Source organism: Malaclemys terrapin, chromosome 7 (genome assembly GCF_027887155.1).
Source record: "Malaclemys terrapin pileata isolate rMalTer1 chromosome 7, rMalTer1.hap1, whole genome shotgun sequence".
Classification (NCBI taxonomy): Eukaryota; Metazoa; Chordata; order Testudines; family Emydidae; genus Malaclemys; species Malaclemys terrapin.
This window is the reverse complement of record NC_071511.1, coordinates 95,087,989-95,100,362: the sequence shown is the minus strand read 5'-3', so window position 1 is coordinate 95,100,362 and position 12,374 is coordinate 95,087,989. Positions and strand designations below refer to the sequence as shown.

Below are 12,374 nucleotides of genomic sequence, written 5' to 3'. Positions count from 1 at the left end.
CTTAAAGGAAAAAAAATAGCAAACTATTTATGCTCATCCCATCCATCCTTTTATATGTCACACATTAAGCCCTCTTTAAAAATATCTACTAGAAAAAAATATTATATATAAAGTTTACTGTAAGAAAAAGTACATACATCATAGCAATATGCAAATTCAATCTAATGCCTCTCTTTGGTTCGTTAATATAATCATGGAATCTTTATTTTATGGGGCTGGCCTCTCCTGCAGTCTGAAACATTAGAGCTGCACCTCTCTTTCTACAAATACAAGAGGCAGCTCAGGTCTATGGGCTTTTCCACAGCCCTACCACCACTCTTGTTTCCAGAGCAACATTAAATTCCTTATTAGTAAAGGAAACAAACTTCTTAATGGTAATGACTGGATTCAGAAGCGACCATTGTAAAGACACCAGCAGAATGTCGTGTGTCAAAGGAAACCCTACTTAGAAATCCCACCTGAAAGATCCTGACCTCTCCCCCCAAACCATCGGAGACATTTGGGATGTAGTGAGCAGTAAGGAAAAAAATTAGCTGGGAAGTAAAGATGAGTAAGACAAGAAAAATTTTCCCTGTCTCTAAAATTAGTAGCATTAATCTATTCTGGGATCATTGTTTGGAGCACTCCCCACAGAAGAATGCTTCAGTTGAGAAGTGAAGATCAAGCCAATAGTGTTTTACGAAAATGTTGATAGATGACCAGGTGGAAGCTTTTCAGATTTCCTCTGTGGTGGCTCAAGCTCTTTCTGCCCTGAAAGCCATCGTGGAATGTGTTAAGTAGGCTCTGATCCCTTCTAGAATCAGTCTGTCTACAGCTGAATATGCTTTGATGAAGCAGGACTAGATCCGCCTGGCTATGGAGGATTTTGCTGGCTTAGCCTAGGTATTACGGGCAAAAACAAAACAATCAATATTTTTTCTAAATTGATCGGTTCTACTAACGTATATTTTCACTGTTCTTCCCACACGTAGGATATGCCATGTTTTTGTCATCTCCAAGTGTGAGGTATTGGAAAAAATGAATGAATGATCTCCCATGAAGTACTGATGGGTTAACCTTGTTTATGAATGCCTCTAGAGTAGAAAGAGCTTTATCTTGTCCTCCTGAAAGATGTAGTAAGGCTTTCTGTCTTCTAAAAGCAATATTTTCTGAAACTCTTCTGGTTGACATGACACATAACCTTATTGTAAGGAAATACAGGGAATTATATATCATTGATTCAAAGGGCTGGATTGCGAAAGCTTGTAGCATTGTGGACAGCTCCTATGGTGGCTTGCTTTATTGGAAAATAGATGACTTTACTCTCAGGAGGGAATTTGCATTACTTTGGCATTTAGACTTGAACTTCTCATGTCCTCACGTCAATTTATATATGCCATGGTCATGACTGAACTAGAACATGCTCCTTCCCTAAGGCAAGCACTGAAGTCTCAAAGAACCAGGCTGAAGGCTCCCAAATCTACGAAACTGATGCTCTGGAACTTTTTTTACTTTGTTTATTGTGACAGATGTGTTCCCCATCCTGAAAGGCTGATACCAGTGGTCGGGATTTTGGGATCTGGATTGCAGAAAGAAGTTGCTACTATCATATGGGCTTCCCATCACCACCAAATGATGCATTGAAATACTCTGGATTGTATCTGCTTTCCTATGCATCTCTTGTTGTGACAGTTCCAGGCTCATAAGAGAAATCCTTGACGTTATACAATATGCACTCTTGTCTAGGGTGTAATCTCTACGTACAAGGCCAGAAGACCAAGGGGCTGTAAGTACGCACATCTTAGAGACCATTGCGTGGGCCATGTTGAATCTTTCCTATGTTGTTAAGGCTGCATTCAACTCCTAGGTGAATGATACTTTGAGAGGGCTTCAGAAAATTTTCCTATCAGAATATTTTCTATTTTGTCAACCTGTTCATTTTCCTTGTCTAAGACCACTTGGGCTTGCCTCATCTTTTTCTTACTCTGAAGAATATGAAGCAGCGTCCCGAACATTTGAGGGACAAGTTCTATTGCTTCTTGCTCCAGGTGACTGTCTGACTGAACTAGGACATTCTTTTTCAGGTGTGAGATCCTCTTCGGGATTATTTGATGTTTCTAGTTGTCTTGTAAGGTTGAAGATGGATGAAAAAGAGATATGCAGGATTCTGAAACTCCAGGGTGCATCTCTGCTTCACTCGGTTCTGAACTTACCTGTCGGAAATCAATTAGAATGAGATATCTGGAAAAGGGATGACCTACCCTGCTTTGTAGGTGTTCTTGACTTCAAACTGTTGTAGTCAAACTGAATGAGCTGGAAAGAGGAGTTGGACTCATTTTCTGGTTTGGGCTTTCTTCTGATGTTCTTACCCCCTTGTGGATAGGAATAAAAGGACCTTTGCATCCTTCAATTTTACTGGAGTGGGAGCGAACACTTTGGCTAGTCCATGTAATTGGCTAGCACTGTATCAAGCTTTTCTCCAGATAGGATTCCGCCAGTGTGCTTTGAAACTCAGAGAATTGGCACTGAATAACTATGCTGTCTAGGACTTAAATCAGTTAGGGCTTGTCTAATTTGTGGCAAGCTGGGATGTGACTCTACCTCGCTTTATTTTGCCATGGACTAATTGACGTGCATTAACTAGATGAAAGTGTTTTAATGAACTGTTAATACTTGTCAGCAGGATCAAGAGCAGGCTGGTGTAGGGTATACTCACACTGCAGTTTGTGGGGAATTAAATGTTTGTGTACACAAGCCCTTAGTGTCTGGCTAAGTTGGCTTTTGTGGTTTTGCTGCAACTCCATGGAATGCCCTTCTGTGGCTCCTCAGACCTTATGGCAAATAGATTGCCTCTTGACCTCCGTGGTGATAGGGAAATGGAAAACAAATAGAGCAAAAGAGCTCAGTGGGTGGTCCCATTTAGGGAGAAACGCCCTACAAATTTTGGTTCACTATGGGAGAGTAGAGAGCAAAAGATTTTGGTTGCTGCTTTCACAAAATCAGCTTTAATAGCTAGGATTGCAATGGATAAGATGGGAGCCCTGTCCACCACTCTGTGCTGCAGAAAGTGAATTTAAGTCCTAAAGGAGTGTGACCAAACCTTAAACCCCTATCAACAAGTCTGAGTTGCCTCTGGAATTTGCAAGAGAAGTACAGACAAAATAACTCAGACTAGGGAAAAAGATAAGGATCCAAAATTCAAGATTATTGCTTAGGGGAAAATAAAATTGACTCAACATAAGACTCACCCTTTTTAAATAGTTTCTAGTATGTGAGATTCTATATTTGCCCATATTTAAACTGCTTAATTAACAGAAAATATTTCTTTGATGTTGGTTTGTTTCACTTGAAGGAAGGTTCTTCTATGTATAGTTCTATTAAGAAATACTATTACTGAAAATATTGAGACCATTTATAATACACAGAAAAATATTCTCATTTAAAATGTATAAAGTGGGTCTAAAAGATATTCTATATTAGTAATCCACCATTTTCCTTTAAATAACATTTTCAGTAAAACCAGAACAGTCAAAATAATTTACAATATAAAACGTCATTAAAAAGAAGAATATAGTTACATTTTTGTTGCACATTGTTTCCTATCTGAGCACACCATACATTAGGGTCTGATTCTGAAAACATTTATTTGAATAATTCTTACTGTAGGGATGAATTCCACTGACTACAGTGGGGGCTATTCAGACAAATAAGAATTATTCATGTGTTTGCAGGATTGGGCCCTTAGTCAAGGTAGTTTAATAGTACACAATGTAATGCACATATCATGCTAATCTAATAGATTTGTATTATATATGCTTTTGAGATCTTACAAGATCCCATTCTGTAAACTCTTAATTTCCAGTATGTTAGAGGGTATATACTGCCTACAGATTTTTAGTCTAACAAAGGCATTACTTTTGACTTCTATTAACGGGCTAACTGGGGGAAGGAGGTGGATGTAACTTCTGGGCTCTCATTTTAGAAAAAAACCTAAACTTGTGGGATAGAGTTAAAGGTTGTACAATTAGGGAAAGTGTCTCATTTTAGGTCTGACCCCCCCTCCCCACCCGTTGCAGTTGGGTGCCAACAATATGGATAATTTCAGAATAACTATTGAGGGCTCAGCTATTTTCTTCCTTCCTGATTGACTTTATGAAGCGGTGAAACACTGTGTGCTATTAATGTCGACATCAAGCATGCCTGTACGTAGTAGTGTCCTGTTTTATTTGGACACGCTGTGTGATTTGCATTGAATACCCATGTTCTCACTGCATTATAATCTGACTTTGGCACTCAAAAGTGTCTGTACATGCACTCGACTATTCTTACACTTTTTATATTTTTTAATTGGCACAATGTATCAACAGGGATAATCACATGTGCATATCTGTAGACATGTCACACCTATGCAGTATAAGCAAAGAGGAATTTACTGCAGGAGAGACAGCACTTGTGTTATGCAAGCTGCCGACATAGATATCAATTTGGCTGGCATCTAACCCCTAGGACAAGCGTTCAACCAAACCGCAAGCAGGCACTATGCTGTCATATCAGAAATTTATAATTGTAGGTAGCTAGATCGTATGTTTATAAAAGCACTGAAAGGCAGGATACTCAGCAGAGTACATTGAAAACCTATCTGTCCTTAGTTTTCGTACTTACAATGAAGAAGATTTGACTTCCCTAATCCAGTTCCGAGCTGGATTTAAAAAACAAACCATGAAATAACACAGTTGTCAATTCTCAGCAAGACAAATTTTTGGCTTCTTGAACTGAGAATGCAGAAAATCTTATGAAACATTCAAACCTCTATTCATTGTCACTCATGGGCCCTCATAATATAGTAAAAAGAATTTTCAGTGGCTGTGCTAAATCCAATATGAATTTGGTGGTTGGGTGCAAAATTCTGTCTATGTCATACCCTTAAGAATGGACTCAAAGTGATAAATTTTGTGTTAGACAAGGTAGGTGAGGGAACATCTTATATTGGACTAACTTCTGTTGATGAAAGATAAGCTTTCAAGTTCACAGAGCTCTTCTTTGGGTCTGGGAAAGATACTCAGATTGTCACAGCTAAGTACAAGATGGAACAGACAGTTAAACATAAGAAGTTAACATGTTTCAAGAGATCATTCAAAATAAACTGGGAAAAATATTTGTGAAAAATGTTTACCCACAGGTAATATGGTGTTTCCACATTGGAATCCATATAGGGAATCATTAAATAATTATAACCCATACTCGATGGAGACCACATCCTGAAAGAAATATTTTCTGAACCCCCTCTTCTGGCCTTCAAACAACCTTCCAACCTTACCAAGGTCATCATCAGAAGCAAGCTCCCCATAGACCAGGACACACCAACTCAAAGTGGCACCAGACCTTGCCAGAACAACAGATGCAAAACCCGGCTGACATATCTCCACTTCTATGATGATCAATATCTTCCACATTACACCATTCAAGATCCATGGGTCGTACACATGCTTAACACAATATGTGGTGTACCTCATCCATTGCACTAAATGCCCCAATAACAACTGTGGGTGAAACCAGACAATCACTACACTCTCAAATGAACTCCCACAGAAAAATGATAAAAGACAAAAAGCACCCTATCACCCATGGCCAAACACCTTTCACAAAGCAATCACTCCATATCTGACCTATCCTCACCCTCAAAGGAAGTCTGTATAACACCTTCACAAGCTGGAAAAAATTCACAACGCTGCTAGACATTAAAAATCATGGACTCAATAAAGACTCTGGATTTATGGCTCATCATAACCATCTGTGCCCCACTAGTTCTCCTTTGTCCCATGACTGCAGAGGTGTTAACTGCTCACTTCATGACTTGAATGGTCTCTTGCAACGTGTTAACCCCTTACATTTAGCAATTTGTTCCATCTTGTATTTAGCTGTGACACTCTGCGTACTTTTCTCAGACCTGAAGAAGAGCTCTGTGAGCTTGATAGCTTGTCTTTCACCAACAGAAGTTGGTCCAATAAATATTATCTCACCTACCTTGTCTCTCGACTATCCTGAGACTACATGGCTACAACAACACTGCAAACAAATTCTGTGCTGTCCTTCTGTTTGTTTAAAACACCCAGTTCAAATGTACCAAACTAGCAAATATGCAACTAAAGAAATACACTGTCTCCCCTGAATTAACTAATAATTAAACTTGAAATATTGCTATTAATTTTATGATGAACTGAAACCAAAAGCTTTGAAACAAACCTTTCATTTTAATGTGAAGCCACCTTGAAAATACTCCTGGCATAAAAACACTTCTATGATGTGAAGGATATAAAAATTGCAAGGTGTCATTAGTACATACATGTAAATATTTAGAAACAACATTGTATTGATTCTTTATAAAGGAATTTAGTATGATGCAGATAACATGGATATGCAATAGAAATTTGGATCTCACTCCTGAAACCTGATCCATGTTGGCAGACCTCTGTGTCTGTGAAGAGTACCACTGCATTTGTTAAGGCTCTGTGTAGGAGCTGGGATCTACTGACATGGAGCAGCTTGTCAAATCTGCCATTGAGCGTGGCATGGACTGGAAAAGAGCATGCCATGGACTGGGAGGGCAAGAGGTGACTAGCCTTTGCAACCAGCAAGTGCATCTGTTGCTATCAACAGTATGGCCCAACTAGCCCCAATACCAGTCAGCACACTGTGCCTGCAGAAGGGAGTATCAGAGTGTTTCCCATGGCACCCTGTGTCAGCACATTATATGCAATCTTCATCTGCAATGGCAGGATTCCTTAACAGAATGCTACGGGCAATGTCTCTACTCCTCCTTGTTATGTGGCTTTTGGAACACAAAGGTAGGATCTGACTCAGTGTGTACAAATAGGATGAAACCCTGTTCTCACTAAAGTCAATGGCAAAACTCTCATTGACTTCAGAAGCCAGCTTTTCACTCGTAATGCATGTTTGTTTGCATGCCCTACACATATAAATTGTGCTGCCACCAAACTTTTATAGGAGCTATTTCCCATTGTCTATCTTTTATGCTTTGATCCTGTGGTTTTTTATTTAGGTTTTTTATTTGATTTTCTAAGCACGACTAGTTCATTCTATAGTAGCTTCTGAAAGTCAATTTGTTTCCTTTGTGTTGTATACATAAAGTCATATAAAAGTAAGTAGGAATGCTGGTAGCTGTGCATTAAGTAGAAATTATACCAAGTATTGAACTGTAAGTATCTCTGCAGAGTTTGAAATAAACCCACTCTGACTTGTAAACTGAGCAAAGACAATGGAAGACCACAGAAAATGCATGAAATATAATGCTCCCTGCAATGTTACCAGAAACCTTAATACAATTTTCTTCACTAGAACCATTATATTTGTGATACCTAAGGCCAAAAAAAGCACTTTTCCCCCCACCATTACCAGGTCTGAGAAAAAAAATGCCTTGAACAGCCTATTATTTTTATCAGACTGCTTATCTACTATATTGCATTACCTCTAGTTTTATGGAATTAGCTTTAGGATGCGACAATAACTAATTAAGTTAATGTGCAATAGCTTTTGAACTCAAGATAAACATAACATAGAAATTTAATGCCATTAAAGCTATGTATTTTGAAATATGTTAGTTTGTATTATTTTACTCTATTATATGCCACACTTGGACACATCTAAATCCAATCTTAAAAATAAAGTGAACGTCACAGAGTGACAAAAGATATATAAATGTTCGCTATATGGTGTAATTTTAGACAGGAATTTCTGCTTTTTTATTAGACATTTAAATTATTTTAACCTCACTTTTACACTGACTTTATTAAAAGAAACCTAATTTGACCAGTTGCCATTATCCTAAATAGTTGTATATCAAATTCCAATCTTTAGGCAAGTCATACAATTTTGCACTCACAAGGGCTATGGTGCTATTAGGTGATACTGGTAGAATCTATTTAGACAATTTAAAATGGCTTAGTTGAATTACTATGTTCTAATATTGTTGTAAGGATAATCTTCATTCATTGGAAAATGATTGTTGCACACTCATGAGCGAGCTATACCTGGACGCATGGAAACTTAACAAGAAAAATGTAGTGGCACAATCACCACTGTTCGAAATATATTTTCTATACAAAATATTTTCAAGGTATAATCCATAACTTTTTGTACAGTTCTCTATCATTTATACAACAATAATCAGTAAAATAGTAAATATGTGACAATTGCAACACCACATGGAATGAGCATTCTGCCATTTTGCTAGTGTAATCAACATTAGGACCAGAAAACTCTTCTAACAGGCAGGCAAAATGTTCTGTAGTTTCTGAATCTTGACTATACACGTCATGATTTTGGCTATGACTTGCAGCACACTTTTAAGATACCACAAATATCTTATGCACATTTCAGTAGCAGAATGGCACTTGGCTTGCTCTAATAGAAACAACAAAGACGCAATTGACAATTTTAAGAAAGACAATGTCCTTATTTGCATGCTGAAAATCTGGTTGTGTCCCCTTAATCCAGGCACATCCATTCATTGTGCAATCTGTCGATGGGTAACAAATAGTGCAGGATTCATCTCAGTAGGATCCGGCCCTTTGGTCTAACCAAAGTCAATTCTGGGTCGATACTGCAGTACCATTGGGTAAGACTAGAAACAAAAACAAAAGAAGAACACAACAACAAACAAACAAAAAAAGACAAACAAGGATAACATGAAGGCATGGTTTATATGAAATACAAACAAGATATAATTAAACCGTACCACAAGGAAAGTTAAAAATTTACCTCTCTAAAATTAGACTAATACGGTTTTATACATTTCGATAAAATTTACATCCACAACCAGTTTTCAAAAATATAGTAAAAAGTCTCTTATACCACAGTGAGTTCAGGAGTCAGATTATAATTATATCATCCATACACAATACATATGCTACATAACTTACATTGTACGTATGACACACTGGATCACACTTGTGTGATCCTAGAAATAATTCAGGTATTCTTGTGCTGTTAGATTTGACAAAAACATTCATAAGATGTTTTTATCTCATACTGATCAAATAAATTCTAAGATGATATACTTGGCCTGGTATTTCAGAAGTACAGAGAGCCAACAGCTCCCATTATAACCACTACTAACCAATGCAAGCTGCAGTTACTCAACTCTTTTGAAAGTCAAGTCAACCAGAGTCACTTGATTTCATGAGAAAGGAGGACTGAAATCTCCTGAAAATAATTCCCTTATCTTCATATTCATTCAAGGCTGTATTTTCAATAGCTCTTAATCTTGCATTCACAAAAATGCAACACATCCATTTGGATACATAAATTGAGGAGCACTGTGATTAGGGAAGAAAGGTGGAACTTGTGGTCACTTGCTGCTGAAAGTTCCATTTATATAATATATATATTTTCAGTCTAAGTCTGATGTTTTTTCCATATAACTTTACTGCGGTGTTGGAGCTTCTCTAACACAAAACCAGGAATGCTCTATTATGTCAGCATGGGGTTCAAATAGCCTCTGACTTCACTGCCAGAAGGGACCACAGTTGAGGTACAGACTTCTTAAATTGTGTGGGTGGAATTACTGAGAGGTTTTACTAAATTATCATTAGCAACAAAAATATTGCATTCTTTTTTCACTCTTCAAATACAACAGATGAATCTCAGAGACCAAAAAAAGAATAACCATTGCATTCAAGACTTATGCAAGAAGTTAATGAATTTTTCTCACTATGGTAGAAAAAGGTCAGAAACTGGAGAGATCACAATTGTTGTGGGCTTGTAGGTGTGGAAGTCTGAAAAATCAGACAATTAGAGCAAGGGTATTTGGGTGAGAAGACAGAAAGCACCTTAAGTGAGTTCTTGTTATAAGTAATAACTATATGCTCAAATAAACTCAATATCAGATTAGTTAGTCCAGGATATGATTACTACATGAGAAAAAGGGAAATCATCCCATTTAACATTTAAGAATCTTTCACACTTCAAACTAATGCTTAGTCTTGCAGACTCTGAACACAAGCACCTAACTTCTATTAACATTAATGGGAATTACACACAAGCAATGAGGACAATTACACCCCTAAAATTTAGTATGAGACTATACTGTACTCAAAACTCCTATGCACAAAGTCTGCATACCACTAAAAATGTTGAGCTAACTGAACAAATACAAATTGTAATGCGTAAACGGAAATGTTTTTCTAGAACACCCTTTCATTTGGACTGAATTCTGCCCTCAATTACACCCAAGTCACTCAACTGAAGTCAGCACAATTACCAAGTGTCATTTGTATCAGAATTTGACCCTGGATCATTAATTTTGGTTTTCCATGTAAGAAAAATATTAGTCCATATTGGGATCATTTTTAAAAAACAATCATTTGTAACAGAGATGGGCTCAAATCAAATACTGAAACCAGATTCAGATCCAAATTTGCAGCTTGAAATCTTCTTTAAAATAGGCCTAATTAGAACACCCATTGTGAACAATATGAAAATTTGAGAAAGTTTTGATCAGTTTTCAATTCCAATGTTCCGGGATGTTTAGAACTTGAGTTTTGGTTTGCTTCACTAGAGGGATATGAAGCTGGGATGTCAGCCCATTTCCAAATTTAAAGCAGTAAAAAGGAACACAACATTAGAAAATCTAACATTTCTTTACTTGCCAATTTTGGATACTTTATAGAGGTATAAACTTCCATTATGTTCCTAACCATGCGGTACCATGCAGTCCCTAACCATGCAGTATTATCATGAGGGAGGATAAGGGGAGAAAGGGAAGAGTAGGAGATGTCTTTTTTAACTCCCTGCTGGTGATCATCGTATGCAGTGAAGCATGAAGATAAAGAGCCTTTATTTAAAAAAATCATAAGCCTTAAAACTCATGAGTGTACTTCATTCATTCATTCAATACAAGCTTTATGGAATGAATAAAGAGAAGACTTAGACCTTATATGTTAAGTTTTAGCTCAAAGGAACAGAGTTATAAAACCTCCACAACGATGAGTTACAATTAAAATGTTGACAGGATATGTAATATGTACAGTCGTGAGTGCCTCTTACCTGATAAAAAGTGCCATCCTGTGAGCAGACTTGCGAAGATGAGCAGTTCTGACACCGAAACTGCGGAGGAGATGATTTTCTGATCAGATAAGAGGCATCCACAACTGGACACATACATTCATCAATCATTTAATTTTTTTTTTGTTTCAAATGAGAGAATTAAAATTAATTATTTTTAAAATAGGAACACATTTTTCAAGGAGTAAATTATCATTATTTCTTAGACTATATCAAGCTTTCCTAGTGTCCAGAGGTATGTCAACAAAAGCTCACAGTGAACAGTGTCATTGACATAGATAATGGATTTACCTGCTCTTCATCCATCAAAGGAAGAGATTATCAACTAAGAACCATTATAGCTTCTGTACCACACTTTGGCTTAAAATCAACTTGACCAGGGGCTGGACAGCCACAGAAGAGCAGATATTTCTGGAGCTGCCTTACTGTAACCTTCTTGATAATTTTCCCCTCAAAAAGAAGTTTCCAAACAGGTTAATAATTGGAGGGGTTGTTACCAAAAACATAATTTCTGAAATATTTCACCCAGGCAGGAATAGCACCCTGAAGAGACTTGGGCTACTTCAAAGATGATAGTATTATACATTTTATATTTTCTGTTAGTTTTGGTTTGCAAGCATTGGCTATTAAGAGTAATTTATAATTATCCAATGGAAAAGGTGAATGCATCGCCTGGAGATTCTGTGTGACCATAAATGTTCCATAAAATTTCAGAGTTTTCAATAACATCATATATATCCAAGAAAACATTTTTCCTTTAATTTTTTTGAAAATTTAAGCTGGTGCAAATATGGGCATTTGACCAAATAGTATACATTATTGCCTCCAAACCAATGCAACTGTCAAGAATCCATGTGTTGACAGGAGGCAGTAGTTCAGCCATCATGAATGCATTCTATTATTGTTACGGCCTCATTTCTCCTCAATATTTCATTAGACCACAAGCAATGTTAACAAAATTCAGAAGGTTAGTAAAACAACTACCAACTGGATTCAAGGGCAATACTACTTTTAGATTAAAACACTCTTTGATGGTGCAATATTGCATTCTTGATAGCCATTTTAATCTCAGTGCAATATTCTGTCCTCAAACCTAGTCAATATTTGCTATGTAGAAATTAATTTTTTTGAAGGTCTTACTAGGTTTAAAGGTGAAACTGTTAAAAAAGTTTGCGAGTTGTTTGATCAACAGTGTGCTTAATTCCGTCTCCTCTGCCTATGCCACAGTGAGTATAGAAAAACAGAGTGATGGGGGCCGGGGCTCTGGAATTTACTACAGCTCAGTATGTAAAACTACACCAGTACTTAACCTT

General features: G+C 37.1%; 1 protein-coding gene across 8 annotated transcripts in view; it reads right to left on the bottom strand.

The window, feature by feature from the left end:
- Positions 1-7,268: 7,268 nt before the first annotated feature.
- The window catches only part of PCGF5 (polycomb group ring finger 5), a 103,789-nt gene continuing 98,683 nt past the window's right edge, over positions 7,269-12,374 (bottom strand). For 6 of the 8 annotated variants that reach the window (XM_054033867.1, XM_054033866.1, XM_054033864.1 and 3 more), the window contains 2 exons: positions 11,044-11,103; positions 7,269-8,620 (listed from right to left, as the gene is read on the bottom strand). In XM_054033867.1, the coding sequence (XP_053889842.1) occupies positions 8,573-8,620; positions 11,044-11,103 (108 nt within the window). In that variant the 3' untranslated portion in view covers positions 7,269-8,572. The remainder of the gene's footprint in view (positions 8,621-11,043; positions 11,104-12,374) is intronic. The other 2 variants (XM_054033870.1, XM_054033872.1) reach the window with 1 other exon arrangement.